This window comes from Talpa occidentalis, unplaced genomic scaffold (assembly GCF_014898055.3).
Source record: "Talpa occidentalis isolate TD23 unplaced genomic scaffold, MPIMG_talOcc4v2.1 talOcc4.10, whole genome shotgun sequence".
Lineage (NCBI taxonomy): Eukaryota > Metazoa > Chordata > Mammalia > Eulipotyphla > Talpidae > Talpa > Talpa occidentalis.
In genome coordinates this window covers 79,880,207-79,900,031 of record NW_023600993.1, presented here as the reverse complement: position 1 = coordinate 79,900,031, position 19,825 = coordinate 79,880,207, and the positions used below count along the sequence as shown (strand labels likewise).

General features: G+C 38.4%; 1 protein-coding gene across 9 annotated transcripts in view; it reads left to right on the top strand.

The window, feature by feature from the left end:
• PLCB1 (phospholipase C beta 1) overlaps window positions 1–19,825 on the top strand; it is a 642,089-nt gene that overhangs the window by 550,325 nt on the left and 71,939 nt on the right. For all 9 annotated transcript variants that reach the window (XM_054696419.1, XM_054696426.1, XM_054696440.1 and 6 more), the window contains one exon: window positions 5,726–5,906. In XM_054696419.1, coding sequence (XP_054552394.1) covers window positions 5,726–5,906 — 181 coding nt within the window. The remainder of the gene's footprint in view (window positions 1–5,725; window positions 5,907–19,825) is intronic.

The following is a 19,825-nucleotide window of genomic DNA, read 5'->3' as shown; positions in this document are numbered from 1 at the left end:
GGCACTCTAAGATCTAGACCTTCTCAAATCTTAGCATTCATAAGAATCACTTTGAGTGTTGCTACAACACAGTGTCTGGCCTTCACCCCAAAGTTTCAGGGGCTCAAGGGTCTACATTTCTAACAAGTTCCCAAGTGATGCTGATGCTGACAGGCACTAACCCTAGAGTCTTTCAGGGGCTCCCCAGAAACTGAACACTGGCTTAAAGGCCTCCTTTGGTCTAATGCCTGCTGTCCAAGAAGGGAACAGCACCAACATTCTCCCAATGTTGGTGTCTCTGTGTCCACATTGCAGTCTTCTTAGAAGGATGCCAGTCATTACATCAGGGCCCACGCTAATGCACAGTGATCTCATCTTGACTAATTACATATGCCACAACCTTAATTCCTAATAAGGTCATGGACTGAGATTCCAAAAAGGACATGAAGTCTGGGGTGGGGGCGGGAAGGAAGGGCACTATTCAATCAGTGCATGTACTAGACACTTACTTGCAGTATTCCATGGATTCTCTATAACAGCCCTTTGAATTAGAAACAATCATCACCAAAGTGAGGACCCGAGGCTCAGTGAGGCTGTGTGACCCGCTGGGAGCACGCCCCACCGGAGCTGAAGTCATAGTAGAGTCACGAGACCCACCAGAGATCCAGCTGCATCCTGGGATGTGGTAGGATGGAGCCTACATCTCCATAGTCTTGTCACGGCTTCTCAGACGTGACCCCTGTAGCCTTACAAAGGACTTAGATGCTCTTTGAGTATTTGTGCATCACAAAATGATACACTTCTGAAATAACAATGTCCAAATAAATTTGCTCAACTATCCCAAATTTTGTGAGATTTTTTTAGGGGGTTTAGACTCTCTCCTTCGAACATACCCTGTGAAGTATGAGCTTATTGACATGAATAGTATTTTGCAACACGAAGCTCTATGATTAAGTATTAATTGTTATGTAAAAATCTTTTCTCAGAGCTTAATACAAAGAAATGCAAAAGAAAATGCAGTTATTTTTAATTTTGCTATAACTCCTTGAGGGGACAAACAATTCTTGTTTTCCTCAAGATTTATTTTGCCCATCATAAAAAATGCTTTTAATTTTTAATTTTAGCTATTTAGGACTAGCAAAGCATTCTGTGAGTCATGTTCAAAAATCTTGGAACATTGACTCATACCATTTTAAAGATAAAATGTTTCCAGTAGTATTGAAAACTAAATAGTCTAGAAGTTACCTAATGTGTCAAAAAAAAAGCATCCTTTAGTTTCATTTCCTCATGTATAAATGAATTGTACTATAACAGAGGTGAGAAAATCCTTTTAAGTCATTTTAATCGTCACTCCACTTATTTTTCTAAAACTACAGTAAACAAATTACCCTTATCACCAGATATCTGATATTTCCTGGTTGGCAAACAAATGAACAAAATATGGTCAAAGACAATCCAATTATATTCACAGCTCCAGAAAATCATATGTGAAGTTAATTTGTGCAGATTTCTCAAAACTTCTGGAAACATCAGCAGCAGTTTTCTCAGTGAAGAGTCCTGGAGAGTTTGATTTATAATAATTGACCCTGAAAAATAAAGTTTAATTCTCTAAAAAATTTATAAATCACCTTAAACTATGTGAATGTGTAAGCTACCTGTCGTGAGCTAGGAATCAGATATAACCACATTACATTTTTCATTTTGTTTCCTTATTGATTAATCTTATTTTGATACCAGGCTGTAGAAAGAGCTAATAAGCATTTTTTCAGATCCATATTGTGACATAGGATTTAGAATATATGTAATTTAAAAGCATAATCATAGCCCAGCCCCTGAGTTCTAAAAAAAAACAACAGACTCACCATTTCTTAGAGCTGGAACAAGCTCTGAAGCCAGCGAGGTGAATTTTTGCCAGTCTGTCAAAGAAGATGAATTCTAAAGGCCTTAACATTTGCCCAGTTACACCACAGTTCAAGCAACACTTGGCCTGTAACTTCTCCTAATGTTTTACTTTAGTGATATGTATGTACCTGTTGTTTGTTTGTTTGTTTCTTTCTTTCTTTCTTAATTTATGTCGTGCTCTGCAAACTTCCAGTCTGCAAAGTTATCTGTAAACTTTCAGGTAACTTAGGATGCAAGACATGTATGACCAAAGGCTATAAGAGCCTTGCTTTCTGATACATATGGCTGCTGAGCCCTTTGAAAGTATTTCATCAATATTGAAATGCACTCTCAATATAAAATACACCAGAGTTTTCAGATTTCATTTAAGAAAGTGAAGAATATAAAGTAGCTCATGTATTTATGTGGGCCTCACTGGTTCTATTTTAAATATATGTTGAAATGACAATATTTTGGCTGTATTAGGTTAAATAGAATATATTGTTAAAATTCACTCCATTTATTCCCTTTTATTTTTAAGGCAACTACTAAAATTTTTAAATCAAATAGATGGCTCATGTTGTATTTCTACTGGACAGCACCAGTAATTTAATGTAATTTCTGTCCTTGAACATAGAATTTACCTCTTAGCTTCTGAGAAAAGGAAATATGGCTTAGGCAATTCTTCTTATCTGATTAGAGGGAACTTGCTTGCTTTTTCAAGAGAGACAAACATTTTCCAATATTAAATTACCAAAAGATTCATCTTGTGAATCTTATACAGGCAACAATTGGAAAGAAGTGATAATATGTTCAACTCTGTTTTTACAGAACATGTAGAAACATTGTCTCTTGATTATTTTTTATACTGTCTGTTAAAAAAAATAAAATATAAAAATCTCTAAGCATCTGGTATCCAAAGATACATCAGAGAAACACTTATTCAAGAGATAAAACCACTGAGGTCTAATTATATCCATCTTTCTCCCTTCCCTCATTATACACATTAAAATCCTAAAAATAGGGCCTCCCTTGTGTTGCAGGCAGTTGAGTGCCGCACTGTGAAGCTATTCGCAGCCTCTGCAGTGCAAGTTCGATCCCACATGGCACGGCAGATCTGTCCTGTCATGCCCGCTGCTCCCCTCAGCAGTGTGTTTCATCAGCCTGCCTGTTCTGTTCCCCACTCTGTCTCTGGTGAATCACCCTCCCACGCATCTGGCCTGTACCCCAGCTCTTGTATAAATAAAATAAAATCTTTAAAAAAAAATCCTGAAAATACCTCAGAGTAACAAGTGGATATTGTGCCTGTCAGCTTATTTTATTATTCATATCTCCATTGGCACAACTTCCCATGGAATGTAAACAAGAGTTATTCCAAGGTGATTTTTGTCAAGATGCAGTGATTCTGTGTTGCTGTAACTGCCCAAACCTCATCCTGCCACCACCACTCCACATTCCTGTCTTGGGGTGAGAACAGTGCTGCATCCCATACTGTGTCCTACTGCATCCCATACTTAAGCAAATAGTCTCACTGAACCTCATTTTCCTCTTATCTAAAATGAAGATGGTCACACCTACTTGTCGTGTTGTTGTGTAAGCCAAAGTAGACGGTGCCGAGCACATATTGAGTGGTCAATAAATGTTGACAGGTTGCCTCTGCTGTCGTGATTGTGGCCGATTGAAGAAACACCTTTATGTTCTGGCTATAATGACTTCCTGCTATAATAGCAGGTGTGTGTGTCTTCTGTTCATGCCAAGGTGGAAGCCACCTCTGCTGCCATATCCTGATAGTGAGAAATAGATGTTAATAAATGCTGCCTGATATTGATAAATTCTACCTTGCAACTGTGTCTCAGAGTCCATGAGCCTTGTAGAGTTTTGGTTCTCATTTGACATTGCATCAATAAAGCAAACAGAAACATCTGATGGAATTTTGCATTCCTTCTTTGACAAAGTGGGATCCTAACACCAGCATCAAACAACCACCTCTCCATGTGGCACCATGGATGCTGGCCTAATGCAAAAAGAAAGCTGCAGGAATTCATGCCAGGTGATTCTAAGAAACTTCCCACATATTCTGATTGACTGCAAGTGAAAACCATAAGGCAGTCTGATGGACTGAGTATCTTAGTGCTTTACTCTTTTTTCTCTAGAGATTTCCATATAAATAAAGAGAGCAGACTTGCCCTGGCTACCCTGTTCTCTAGATTGTCTCCTCCCCTCCTGTGTCTTACCAGGAGTAATAGAACAAAATCTGAAGAAATCACACCATATGTTTTAAAATAACAATTTGCTGATAATTTATTTATTTCAACATTAGTCCTGAACTTCTAAATACCATGATAATTCTCTGACTATGAATAAATCAAAGTCACCCTGCCTAGAGTAGACACTCAAAAAATATAGTGTTGCAGGGTAAGTAATTGTCAGACTTTTCTGCCCTCCCGCCATTAGGGTTGATGATGGATCCCTGCGATCCTGAATGCATGCCTGATGGCGGGCACCTGGAGTAGGGTGTGGGCATGCGTAGGTGGGATTCACCTGGGCTGAGGTGGGGCTTCTAAGGATGGCATCACAGAGTCGCCAGCAGAGAGAAGGAGAACACCAGAGAGCCCAGAAAAAGTGCAGACTTGCTGGGGGTTACGAGGCCTGCCAGCCTCCCGGCCCCCCGGCACTCCTGCCTGCTGCGTACCTGGTAAAATCACGACAAAACCCTGAAAAAGCCACCAAGGACTCCAGGACTCCTCCTTTATCTGTTTGCACAGGGTCATAGACGTCCTGTCCTGTGCCCCTCCTGCCACTACAAATGTACTAATTCATTCTTCTTTCTCTTGTAATCTAAGTATTTTTGAGCAAAGTACCATTTTGTGTAGTGGTATCAATGAAGTTGGCACAACCCCAAAGAAATTTACAAATGGTCCCCAATTTATGATGCTTCAGACTTACAATTTTTAGGCTTGATTATGATGCAAAGTGATAGCACTTAGTAGAAACCCCACTGGAATTTTGCCTTGTGCTCCTTCCCTATGTGAGCAGCAGAGTCCTCCTATGACCTGGGCTGCAGCAGTACCTCCAGGCAGCCGTGCAATTGTGAGAATAAAACCCTGATGATCCAAAGACTGGTTTTCCCTTTTCATTAAGTTGCAGGAGATAGCAACACTTTATTACAAAACAGGCTTTCTGTTAGATGATTGCCCAACTGTAATGTAAGTGCTCTGAGCACTTAGGGTCGATAAGGCTAAGTCATGGTGTTCAGTAGCTTAGGTGTATTAAATGTGTTTTGGACTTAAGATATTTCCAATTTAATATGGGTTTCTCTGGCGTAACTTTTCATAATCAAGGAAGATTTTCATAGCGTACTCTTGCTATTAAAAGATGTCAAAAGGCAGAACATGGCAGCTGGGAGGGTATCTGGCTTGTTGCTTCTGCACCAGCTCTTGGCTTTCCATCCACAGCCCAGCAGAGGCAAACTGTAGAGCCTCTTCTATTCCCTGACAGAATCCTGTCAACATGGACACAGTCTCCTGAAGTTGTTATAGGATAAACATAGCTGGGAATTATATATTATTAAAAAAAAAAGATGAAATCCATATTAGACATTGTTTCCGCCCAAAAGATCTGTCATTCTCCCCACCATTTCCTTTCTGCCTCAACCTCTTTCTGGTGCAACGTAGATTTCATCCACTTTCTGTGTTTGAAGTCTCTCTGCTACAAAACTTGTCCATGGGGTAACCTCTACTTCAAGTGGTTTATTGAAATATTCTTTCCAAAGGTGCTCTCCCTGGGGCATGCTCTGGAGAGCAAATCTTCTCCCCACCTTGCAATGCCCTGCATGTTCTCTGAGTCAAGCTCTGTGTCTTTGCAGATCGGAGCCCAGCAGCCCTGACCACGGCTCATCAACAATTGAGCAAGATCTTGCTGCCCTGGATGCTGAAATGACCCAAAAGTTAATAGATTTGAAGGACAAACAACAGCAGCAGCTGCTTAATCTTCGACAAGAACAGTATTACAGTGAAAAATACCAGAAGCGAGAACATATTAAACTGGTAAGCCCAAGAAACATGACTTATGTTTGTACAGCCAAAAACCTCTTTTCTAAGACAAAACTTTGATGCTGTTGGATAACCTTAAAGAGAGGCAGTGGCAGTTCTAGCTTGTACTTTCTTTAGCAAATAATCTTATTTTGATGCAAGGTCCACATTGCAAGTTATCTATAAATACAATCAAGGGCCTCCCAGGTGGCACAGTGGGTTGAGCGTCACGCTATGAAGCTATCCGCAGACTGCCGTGTGGGTTCGATTCCCGGCCAGCCAGGGAGAAACCCACATGGCGTGGCAGACCTCTCCTGTCTCGCCTGCTGCTCCCCACAGCAGTGTCTTCGGTCTGTCTGCCTGTTCTGCTCCCCGCTCTGTCTCTGGTGAATTCTCTCACCCTCCCACACCTCTCACTGTCCCCCACTTCTTGTATAAATAAATAAATCTTTTTTTAAAAAAGAAAGTAAGTTTTAAAAAAAATGCAATCAAAACCCAGCACTTGGCAGTTTAAAATCATCATTTCTTAGAACTGGAAATTGCCAACGCCACTTATTTTATAAACCCTACTTCTCCAGTCTTTATGTAGCTCCTCTCTGTCACAATAAGTCTGTTTTATTTGTTTTGCTCTCATTAACATATTTGGGGGTTATAATAATTTTGTGAGACCTTTGCAATCTCACGAGGAATTAGAAATCATCCATATCTGTTTTAAAAAATTAAGAACATGTTGTAAATGAATGTTTACCTTATTTTCATATACATGGATTTTGCAAAAACTAGGGGGAAATGCAGTCCACTCTCTTAAATTTGGAAAAGCCATATGGAGTGGTGTCTACCCAAATCCCGAGGCTCCCTATAAGAGAAAATGCCTTCATCTTCATTGATGATCAGTTTTGTTCTAGGGTCATGATACAATTTCAGTAAATAGATTAAATAAATACATCAATAAAGTAGCCTTGGATACAAGCTGTGCCAAAAACTAGTCAAGTTAATAGATAATAAAGCCATGTTTCCAGAGGAAATAGGATCTGAAAGGTGTGTGTATGGCCTATCCACTCTTTCACTGAAGGACTGCCCATCCATGTAAGAGAATAATGAAGCTGTTTCTGCTTGGAGGTGGGAAATCGTTGGGTGGTTAAGGAGAGACTGTGTAAGAGGTGCTTCTGTATTCTGTTGCTCTGGCGCTGATTCCCCCATCACACTACACAGTGAACCGGTCATTGTCACAAGAGGAGCTCATAAAAACTCAGATTGTACTCGATCAGTTCTTCTCAACTTAAGGATGTGTCAGAATCACCTGAAGAGCTGGTAAAAGCATGGATTGTTGGGTCCTACCCTAAATTTTGAATTCAACAGATCTCTTGTAGTTCTGGTGATGCTAATACTTCTGTCCCCAGGCCCCCACTTAGAGACCACTGCCTGTTGCCTAAAAGTAAGGCTCAGGATTCATTTTTGATGAGCTCCACCTGATTTTGATGAGCCCTCTGTTTTGTGAACTATGAACTAAGATCTCAGCAATGAAATGGATCAGCTATGGTTAGCAGGAAGATATTGTCTCAACAGACCTCAGGTCAAAATGAACTTTAATGGGAGATGATGGCTTTGGGACCCAGCTATAGGCACTCCTGACTTTCTCCAGTTCCTCACCATAAGACTCCAGAAAATAATGATAAACATTTAAAAAGCAGCCATCTATTGAGCACGCCATGGGGCCATACATGGTGCTAAGCCATCCAGAAGAACTGTAATTTAACCCTCAACCTTGTCACTCCATTTTGCAGTTTAAAGAAACTTACAGAGAAACATAGTGAGTTTTCCAAGCTTCTGTAACAAGAAGTGGGTGTAGTTGGGATTTGAACCTTGGCCCTATGGCTCTGGAGAACCTGCTTTATAACCACTGTACAGCTGCCTCCACTAATTCAGGCCAGTAGCCAAGGTTCTCACACAGAACACACAGCACCAGCCCCTTCATTTCAATGACCAGGATACTGTCCCTCTCTCTTTTTGTTGACAGAATTGTGTTTGCCCTACCATGCAACTCACTTATTTTAAATTACAGATCAATGACTTGAAAATGCTGCTGGTGGATTTGAGTTTCTGATAAAGCCTCAGTGCCTGTCCACCACACCTGTATGCACCTTTCTTAATAAAGATAAGACAAGCTACCTTGGATTTAGAACTAAACAAAGTTTATTTTATGGCCTTTGGGGAAGGCATCCACAATTTATACTGCATGCCTTTATCTATTTTGGGTAGATATTATCAGAACTTTCTCTCAACTCCATTGTAATAACCAGAAATTGTTCTTCCAGGAAATCTTTTGACAAAATGACACCCAGAAGTATAAATTATGCCTTTGGTTGTCGTTCTGAATTACCAACAGGCTCATTTAGACAAGTGGAAGTGTAATTAAAACCAAGGAGACCCTAGTTAAAGGGGAGCATTTGGGTAAGGAGAAAAATTAAGCAGGAGATATTTCATCTTTCAAAACTGCTTCAGGAATTCAATGCAAATGTGCTTTGCCTAAAGGGTCATGCATTTTAGATGCTGACACCCAAAGTTCAAGATCAAGAAAGATAGTGTCATCATTAAAATCCTTGTCAAATTTTCATTAAAAACTTAGTATTTGCAAAGCACTCTGATAAATACTGTAGATAAAGTTGACAAAGACATGGCCACCGCACATCCTGGGGGAGCATGTATTACAAACCAATCTGATGTCATGAGATTGATGAAATAATAAAGGTACCAGCAAATGGATATGAAAATACAGACATGGGAACAATATGGCTCACTCTACAAACTGTTAAACATTAACAATATTTTTGAGTTATTTGTTCCTATTATCATGGGAAGTACAAAATGCACATCAAACTTCACAGTCTCCTGCTTCAAAGAACTTTCCATACTTGCACAAATAAGGATCTTCATCCTTAAAGCTCTACAGGCAAATAATCCTGCAGTCTGGTTACTCAGTGTGGTCCCCAAATCAGGTAAAAGCTTAGATATGCAGCTACTCAGATCACACCCCAGCCCTGCTAACTCTTATTGTTTTTCTTTAGTCAAAATTTTATCTATTATTTTATTTTGTAGAGTTAATGTTGGTTTACAACACTGCATGTTTTAGGGATGCAGGTACATACCTCTTAAAAAATATGTTACCACACCATGTATACCACCAAAGTACCCATAATCATCTACCTTAGCTCATTCAGTCCTTTGAACTCCTTCTCCCTGTGTTCCCCAACACCCACCACCCTCATGCCCAGGTAGCCTCAGTTCTGTACTCAGGGTTCTAGGGATAATTTTGGTTAGTTTTATCTGTTCCTTCACTCTGTTTCTTTGGATTCCACACATGAGTAAAATCATATGGTGTTTGTCTTTGACCTTCTGATTTATTTTGTTTAGTATAATCCCCCCCAATTCCATCCATGTTGTTGCAAATGTTTATAGCTCCATAGTATTCCATTCATATATATATATATATATATGTGCGTATATACACATATACATACACACACATATCTTAATGCACTCATCTGTCATTGGTCAATTACAGTGGCATTTTAATAGGAGTCCCAGGTGACATGTTACACATGCAAGTTGAAGAAGTTTAGTTTTAGGACCTAGGGATACTTATATCACTCAAAATGCTTTTCAAATATACCTGAAGTTACTTTAGTTGCAATGGGAATTACAGAGTGCCCTCCATTAATCAATTTGATCATCAGTAGATAAATATGTTTTGTAGACAAAAGCAGGGCTTGTGGAAATCACTCCTATGATCTCCTGCCTATATTCACAAAAGAAAGTAAAAGGTTACTTTCAGGTAGAAGTGAGAGAAAATTAAGATGGAAGTTCCCTTTACCCATTCAGGTTGGTACAACCCTTAAAATCTTGAGGGTTATTGACCCCAGTTAAGGAAACCTATTCCAGGGAAGAATTATAGGCTTGGGGAATCCACTCTAACTCTTTTTTATGTTTTTCATCAACTGCCATAGGTTCACCCAGCATTTTGTTTATGTGATTAGAGTTAGGTTTTAATTTTAAAGTAACTTTGAGAAGTAATGAGAGGATTTATTTTATTTATTATTTATGCATACAAGAGGTGGAGGGTGTGTGTATGAGAGGATTCACCAGAGACAGACCTATTTCCAGCCATGGTGGCCTGAGTTTGATCCCTGAACAGGGAGCTGACCCACATGTTGCAGCAGACCTCTCCTGTCTGGCCCACTGCTCCCCTCAGCAGTGTATTCCAGTAGATCTGCCTGTTCATAATCACTCTTAATCAGCCCCACCAGTACATTCAAATCTTAAGACCCAGAGCCGAAGAAGGGGATTTTGGCTGATATGTAGGGCTGTTTCTCAGTTGGCAGCAGCCTTTGGCCTCCATCTTGTATGTCTCTTCTCCCTCCTTTTTAGTGGCTTAGAAAAAAGATTTCCTCATTTTATCTCACATTTGCCACACCCTTTATCTTCTGCAGAGCCTCTTCCCCCCTTTCTTATATTTTAAGTCTCACATGTTCCAGTCCCATTTATTTCTCCCTTTTTTCACATCATATTCTTCTGCCTGACCCACCTGTGGCTCAGGCCAACAACATATGGCCCATAGGCCTAAATTCCCCAATTCCCTGCCAATCCCAGGGGGATAAAACAGCATTTCACAGAAAGCTGGGTGAATGCTGATTAGCTATGAATGGAATGTCCATCAAGATGTGAACAGACTGAGGATCTAGAATCAAATTTCTGATTTCTGGCCACTGTTCCCCCAGTGAGTAGCTGTGAAACTTCAGTTTTTCCATCTGTCCCATGGAAATAAAGCTAATCCTCAATTCATTGAACTTTAAAAGAGGAATAGAGATAATGTGCACAAATCATTGTTTTTTACTGAAGGCCTTTTTTATTTTTTAATACATGAATTGGCTAGGAACTTGAGTTCAAATAAAAATGTGCAATGCAGTTTTTGACATCCTCTTGTAGCCTGAGGAAGCTTATTGTCTTCCTTTTGGTGATTTCTGATTTCTGTTAGATGATTTCTGTAATTTGCTGCTGTTGTCTGTCTGGAAGCCATCCTTGAATTTTCTCCCTTCGGTAGTTGCCCAGATGAAGTAAACATGTCAGGGGTAATCACAATTTCAGGAAGTATCTCTACTGTAGTTTTGTTTTTATCTCTCCTCGTTTAATATTCTCATTTTAACATACGATCTTTTTCTGGAAAAGTAAATGAATTAGCTTTCTGGAAATCTTTATATTTTCCATCAAACAAGAGGTGACCAAAATATAAAAAAAAAATAAAAGGACTCCAGAAGTGAACTAAAGAATGAAATTAATTGTCAAAATATGTTCTTCTTATTTGTCAGTTTTCAAGATAATCATTGGGTAACCCCAGTAGAGTTGATAGTATTCTGTGTGTGTGCATTATTCAAAAGAATAATATATTATGTATTCATATACATGTATGTACACATATGAACAGAACAATATCAGTATACGGTATATAAGTATATGGACAGAAACAATAATCTGTTTTAAATTCCATTGCTTTAATTATGAACAAAACTGAGCATATTGCCATCTCTGTTTTAGCCATTTGTATTCCTTTTTTTCCTATACCTACTGTTTATAATCATTACCTATTTTTCTGTTAAACTGTCTCCTGTCCTTTTGACCCACAGAGTTCATCCTACTATTTTTCATTTATTATTTTGAGAGGCTGGGCAAGTTAGAGAATATAAAATACAGTACATAATCATTCATTCACCAAGTTATCAAAGACCTACAGTTGGCTTCATATTGGTTAGTGATTCTGTATGAAACAAGCCTTAATTAACAGTGCTTAAGAGCACAGGTTGTAGAGTCAGGTCAACCTACTACTAATGGTATTTCTATCTTTATAAGCAGCTTTGCTGCATTACAAACACTTTCAAACTACTGGTTTAAAGCAGTTGCCATTTATTTAGCTCATGATTCTATATGACGATTTGAGCTTGAGTCAACAAGATATTTCTTCTAGTCTTGGATGGGCTCATTCATGTGTTTTTGGTTCCACTCTCAGTCACCTAGAGGCTGTGTTTCTGAATGTTGACTATTGACTGGCTTTAAAGGCAGATATGGATCCACATCTTTCATGATCCAGCTGGCTAGCCTGAGCTTATTCATGTGGATGTTGGAAAAGATTCCAAAGGGTAGCAGATGGAAATGAGCAAGGTCTCTTGAGAAGTCTCTTGGCCTCCTCTTTGGCCAAAGCAAGATAAGAGACTGCCAAGACTGAAAGGATAGGGAAAAATACTCTACCTCTTGCTAGGGAAGTGGCAAGTCATATTGCAAAGAGTGTGGATAAAGAGAGAAGTGCATATCAACTCTCGGTTTGCTGGGGCTTCAGTTCCAGCTCTGGCATCTCCTGGTTGCACGGCTTCAGGAAAGTTTTGTTTTTTAATCTTTCCATGCCTCAACCTTTTCATTTGTCAATGGAGGCAATAATAGTTGTGTTGTTGTGTGTGTCCAGGTTGTGCTGTAATGAACTGATTAAAAATGTGTAGCACCCTTAGACGAGTTCTGGCGATATATGACACATAATAAATATTAGTTGGTGTGAAAAAAAGAAAGACAAGTGAAGAGTTAAGGCCAAAAATCTACATATAGCCCTCATTGTTTTGATGTGAGACTTAATAAAATGTCCACAGAAGTTTAGCACAGTGTCTAGAACATAGTCATCATTCTATGACATCTAGGTCATTTGTTCAGGTTTTAAAGCAAAGCAACATGGATTCCACTTTTGATTATGTAGCTTTAGCTAAATCATTGCACTTCTTTGAGATACTCCATCTCATTTCTAAAATAATAATTTTTTACAAAAAAATGATGTAAGTTTCTTCTGACTATAATGCTAGTTTTACTTAAATTTTTAAAAAAATGTTCCATGCTCTCAGACCTTTTAAAAATTGTCATTAGGGATTTCAATTTAAAGTAATAAACTTTTCAAAGTTGAATTTTATTTTTTACATGAATCTTTAGCTTCATGTATTTTTATGTGCTAATTGGTAACTATTTAAGTTTAAGGGGAAAATGTCAGTAAACAGAACCTTCCCAAAGGCAAAGAAAATAATAGTTTTGACTTGTGTCAACTTAAAGAAGCTTTGGGAACAGAAGAGATTCTGCTGAAAGGAAAATTCCAAAATAGAATCCATAACTCTGACAATTTAGTTTGTGCCCTCTGGAATTACAGGACTCATTGATTCCATTTGGCAAGTGGAGGATACTGAAATGATATATTTTGCACTTTTCTTTTTTTTTTTTTTTTTTTTTTTTTCTAGAGGCATGCTTTATTTATTTGTTTGCTGGTTTGTTTGTTTGTTTTTTGTTTATACATGCACTGGGTACAGTCAGAAGCGCGGGAGGGTGAGAGAATTCACCAGAGCCAGAGCCGGGAGCAGAGCAGGCAGAAGGACCGAAGTACACTGCTGAGGGGAGCAGCGGGCGGCAGGAGAGGTCTGCGCGCCATGTGGGACCCTCCTCCGGTGGCCGGGGAGCAGCCGGGGATCGAACCGGTGCCGCAGAGGCCGCACGCGCAGTTTCGCAACCCAGCGCTCAACCGCTGCGCCACCGGGGAGGCCCAATATTTTGCACTTTTCTTAAAAAAAAAAAGGTAGCTAATATGCTATGATATTTATCTTCATATGAGGGCACTTCCTCTGGGTCTAGCTTCTAAGTGAACTGTTGAAATATTAAGCCCATGATTCATTGTCCTACTTTAATCACAAACCGCAGAACAAATCATGTCTCTTTCGGTCAAGTTTCTGTTGCTAATTATTTAAAAACCTCCAGTTTGAATATTATTACTACTTCCTCACATCTGAGTGGTAAGCAATATTTATTTATTTCATTTTTTCTAAACAAAGTGACCATGACATCTTTTGGAATTTTAAAATCTTATCCTAGAATTTTTTTAATTGGCTTAGTCACATATAATGTTCTCACTGGACTTGATCAGATGCAAACATTTTCTCATTTTTCATTTTAATCAAGAAATCCATAACGTTCTTTGTGATACTACACAACTTTTCAATGACTCTTGAAAGTACTTTCATTAGAATGTATAATTACAAGGGAATATATTGGGCCTATTATTAATTGTTAACACTATTTATGAATTATGATAGAAATGTCTTTATTATAAATACAAGTTAAACATTTATCATTAAATGTTTCATGAACATGAATTCCAACTTTTCTATTTTCAAGATTTTAAAACCATTATTAAATCTAAAAATATAATCATAGAATAATATCATTTTATAATTTATCAAAGGAACGTTAGAGATAATTTATATACTATATTTTACTGATGAGGAAACAAGGACCAGAAAATTGGAGGTACCCGTGCATTATCTAGGTTGATGAAATACCTCAACTAGAGTTCCCTTTATCAATTTTTTTGATTTTTTAAATTTGAAATTATTTCAAATTGATAGTCTCCTAAAAGAATACCTGATATGTCTTCAAGAGAGTATGTTACATTAACCCATTTATACTTCCCAGAAAGCTAAAAAGCTGACATCACCTTGGTAAAATTTCAAAAGCAAAAAATTACTTAAAAGGCGGTAGATTTATTGAACCAATATATTGACGCTGAATATGGATCTTGCTCAAATTTTCACTTTTATTTCTTTGCCCACTCAAAAAAAAAAAATTTCCAAGGATTCTTCAAAAATTTAGATTCAAATAAACAGATAAGTTATATTAAGGTATATATTTTTAAAGAAGCAGATAGAGATATGAAAGAATATCTCAGAGAATGATAGAGACAGATGCCCTATTAGTCTAATGTTTTCTCTTCCATTTGAAAGGAGCTGGTATGGAATGTCCATTCCAGGTGAATAGGTCTGTCTTCTGGTCACAGTTTGGCCATCAATAACTAGCAGAGGGCCTCCCTGGTGGCCTAGGGGTTAAGTCTCAGTATTATGGCCTGAGTTTGATCCCCAGCCAGGAAGCTAACCCACAAGGCTCCGCAGACCTCTCCTGTCTCACCAGACCTCTCCTGTCTCACCTACTGTACCCCTTTAGCAGTGTATTTCAGTAAATCTGCCTGCTCTGTTCCCCATTCTGTCTCTGGTAAATCTTCTCACACCATAGCCCTCACCCCTGAATCTCTGGCCTACACTCTAGTTCTTCTGTACAGAAACAAAACAATAACTACAACAAAAAACTAGCATGATATCCTACTCATAAATATCCCTTGAATGAATGAATGAATGAATGAATATTAATTTGAATGGCCCAGATATACCCCATCATAAACATTTACCTTGTTTTGAAATTATCAGAAATGCATTTAGTTTGTGGAGCATGACTTAGTTTATGGCATCATAAATTAATTGCTTGTAGAGAAAACCAAACAATTTTTAGTGAAAACTAGAAGACAACATCTTCCCTGGATATTAGTGGAAGGGGAAAGACAGTAAGGTCTGCTTCAAATGTGAATATTCTCACTTGATTTATTGCCCATTTTCCAAAATTGCCCTTCTTAGAAGAGCCTCCAAATGTACCAATGTCTGTCTGTGTGTGTATTTTTTTAATCCCTTTTGAGTTATCATCAAAGAATTAGTCTCTTTCATGGAAACCAATTTCTGGCCTTCAGATGATTAAACCAAGTGAAACTTAACAGGGAGTTGAATAAGCATGAAATTATAATCCCCAGAGTTTTTCTTTCTCACTCCTTAAAAGGTTTGGAACATTTGACTAGGACAGTTGTCATGAGCAGTAAACAAATAAGCAATATTATTGAAATGTGTCTATTCCCTTGGGCAAAAAAAAAAAAACTGCTAAAAGTTAAAATTAAATGTTTTTGTATTTTACCACATAGACTCTTGATTTATTTCCTGGAATTCTAAATTAATCTTTTCTTCTTTTCTAACTTTAATGGAGAGCTTACTTTCAGTAAGTTTTCTGACTAATCCATGATTGAATAGTTCTTTGAGTAGAGTTTGTCTGCTAGTAAATATACAACAACAGTGAGTGTACCCTCAGTTAGTTTAAAAATACTTCAATTATTGTGTGAAAAATATTCACACAATATCTCCTGGGTCCTTATATAATGCAATGAAAATGCTGAACCAAAGCTCAAAATTTACTCCATCTTATTGATGGATAAGAAATGAAATTTTTTTATTTCAGTTTCCTTTTTTTTTTTTTTTTTGGTCAGGATTTTCTTGGTTGCAAGCCACAGATCCCAATTCACACAAACTTAGACAAAAAGAGTACACCTTAGGAAAATAGGCAGGATGGATCACATAAGAGGAGATTGACAATCTAAACCAGGAAAAGGGAAGTAGGGAGAACTAGAAGCCTGGAACCCCCTTATGGCATTTTCTCTATCCCTCCCACTTTTCCTCTAGCACCCCATTATTCTCTGGGCATTAGTATTATTCATTTCAAAAATAACAATCAGGTTTCCACTTGTCAGAAACGAGTCACTAACCCCCTCTAAGTTATATTTCTCTCTACAGTAACAATTTGGAAATATCTTGGGAAAAGACTTGTTTGGGTCATATGATTAACTGTAACTGCAACCTTAGACCAGTCACCTGTGGACAAGTCAGGGCATGACTGTTCCAGCTTGGACAGTATTTCCTCTGGGACAGTAAACTTGGCCAAGAGGTAAAGGGTAGAGCATACAGCAGCTTCTATGGGAACCAAATGGACATGGGGCCAGGTCTCAGAAAGCAGAGGATATTCTTCCTGGAGAAGTATTGGGCAGAGAAAGCAAGAGGTCAGTCCCGCTCACTCTCTTTAAGTTAGGAAAGAGATAAATTATTGGCATGCATATCTAATCAGTTGAATGTGAGTCTGGCACTATTTTTTTTTTTTTTCTGGCACTATTATTGATAGAGTCATAGTGAAAATTCTTCTGCTTCCTGGGCCTTATGTAGAAGTTTAAATGAAAACAGTAAGTGCTGTAAGGGCAGAAGTCCATTAAGAGTGATAGTCTTTTGAAAAATGCTGGAAAGGAAAGAATGTACCAAGAGGGATGCCAGTGAAAGGGGGAGACCAAGGGGACCTGAGTACAGAAGAGACAAATTTAAATGTCATATTAAGCACAAAGATGTCCCTTTTAAAAGCAATCTTTAGAATTTATTTTTCATGCAAAAGCCACATTTATTAAAAATATATCTGGATTGCTCATTAAGGCATTTGTTCCTAATGGAACAAAACTTAGCTTCTTAAAAATCCCAAATTTATATTATTTTAAAAATAATTCCAATAAGACAACCCTTAACTTAGACATGAATCTCCTTAACTATCACTGAGATCGAAGTCCATGTGGCCAAAGATTTCATTCAAAATAACTTGTTGAGTGCCTAGTTTGCATTGAGTCAAGTTTTCCAAAAATTATTAAGAATGGAGAGGGCAATCTTTGGGGGCAACAAAATTAAAATGTGTCCATATAAAAAGTAAGAACCATGCAGTAATATAGAAAAAGCCAATTAAAGAACAAAAACATAAAGTTCTCTGGGAAATCAACAGAAGAATCACCAAAGGCTAATGTGGAAAGACAGGGCATGGACAAGGGGGGATCTTGGTGCCCCCTCCCTTACCAGAAGTGGTGAGAGCCTCATGGTTCTGTGGAGCTTTCTGTTGTGGTGGGGTGTTCTATATTATGCTCTTTCCTATTCAATTGGAAATAACATTAAGATGGAAGAAGAACCTGAGAAAAATTACAGAAGCAAGAGTGTCCCTGGACAGTTTGGGGAGCAAAAAATACTGCCTAGTTTATTGGATATGATGAGTGTTAATTAGGAAAAGAAATTTAGAACCAGAGCATAACATTTGGGGCTAACCAGCTAAAGCTTTGGGAAAAAAGCAAGCATATTTAGCATGGAATGGATTGATTAAGGAGACTGTGGGGAGGGAGGGAATTCTTGCCAAGTTCATATTGGAGCTAATAGAATCTGTACCAGAAAGCTGCCAGCACAAAGCCATAGGATACATGACAACAGAAAAATTAACAAATCTCTATGACCCGCTAGATGGGGAAAATATCCTAGAGGGAAGTCAAAGGTAATCTTCACCTTAGAGTGGAAGGGTGATTCTTAGTGGGAAAATACAATTACTTCTCTTTTGTGAGAAACAAATCTACCTTGCTTGACAAGGAAGTTGATGATGCTGAAGTAAATCAAAGCCCCTGGGAGAGAAGGGAAGGAGGGCTGACTCTGGCAATTGCTGATAATACTTTAAATTCAGGAACAAGAGTTTCATCTGAAGGAGGATGGCCAATGAGCCTGGCAAGAGGATAAAATTATAGTTCCCAAACTGTGTGCCAAGTCACCCTAAGATGCCACATTAAATTCACCGAGGTATTGTGGGGTATTTTGCAGGTTTTAAGGAATCAGGTTAACATCTGTTGGATACTTTGTAAAGAACTACTGTTTAGTTGCTTATACATAATTATTTAACTGGTAAATGGGACTGTTCTTTTATTTCTTTTAGCCTAAGAATGCCTTAAGAAAATACTGAGGTCCTAAGGTTATTGTGAACTAAGATGTACAAATCTCTAGAATAATAAAAGCCATGCCCTGAGAAATAGTCAATAAATTTAGTGACAAAAAACATTTTTGTAATAAAAAGGCAAAAGCAGGTGTATCCCACTGGTTGGAATGGAAGCAGAAAATGGACTTAAAGAAGGAGGGGATGGCTAACTGCAACTTTGGAAGCAGCAGTTACTTTTCCATTTTAGGGACACAAATGAAAGGAAGGCCAAAGATGAACAGAAGGTCAGGCATCTGAAAGGGAAGAGAAAATAGAATTGTGTTTTTATGCAGAGGGAATATCTCCAGTTTAGGCAAAAGTTTGAGAGGAGAAAATAAAATGGCAACTCAGGCCCTGTCACAGACAGGGAAGGAAAGCAAAAGCAAGAAACTTTTTCTTGGGCCTCCCCTGGTGGCGCAGCGGTTGAGCCCTGGGCTGTGAAGCTGCCCACAGCCTCTGCAGTGCCGGTTCGATCCCCAGCCACCGGTGAGGGTCCCACATGGCGCACAGACCTCTCCTGTTGCGCCCACTGCTCCCCTCAGCAGTGTATTTCGTCATCCTGCCTGTTCTGTTCCCCGCTCTGGCTCTAGTGAATCCTCTCACCATCCCGTGCTTCTGACTGTACCCAGTGCTTGTATAAATAAATAAATAAATAAATCTTAAAAAAGAAAAACTTTTTCTTGGAAGGAAACCAAGTTAAGAACCTATAATTTGGTCTATTAGGGCTTGCATATGTTTTCTCTTTCAGTTTTTACCACCTCAGAAAGGAAATGTCCCCATTTTAGATGCAAGGAAGCTGAGTTTGAGATAATGAAGAGAATGCAGGTAAAGATCTGAGCATCTTTTGAGACAGAGAAGAGGGAGTTTGAAAGGGTGTCTTAGTCAATTCAGGCTAGTATAGCAAATTACGATAGACAGAGGATCTAACATTATAAACATCTATTATCACAGTTCTGAAAGCCTAAAAATCCAAGATAAAGGCATCTGTAGTTTGGGTATTCTGGTAGAACCCCCTGCCTGGCTCACAGATGCCATCTTCTACTGTGTCCTTACATGGTGGAGAGGACAAGACAGCTCTCTACTCTCTTGCGTATCTTTTGTAAGGGCACCCTCATGCCTTCATGAGGTGAGGGCTGTACCTTCATCACTTAATTATCTCCCAAAGGCCCTACCTGCTGATATTTCTCATTAGGGATTAGGATTTTAATAAATGAATTAAACAGAAATACAAACATTCAGATCATAGCAAAGGATATCTTCTAAATAGTGTCCACTTTTCTCAGTAATCTAGATAGTACTTCTCTAACTTTGATTTGCATAATAATTTCCTAGAATCTTGCTAAAATATGTATTTTTACTTAGTTGATCATGAGTAGGGACTGAGAATTTACAGTTCTGTGTTCTCT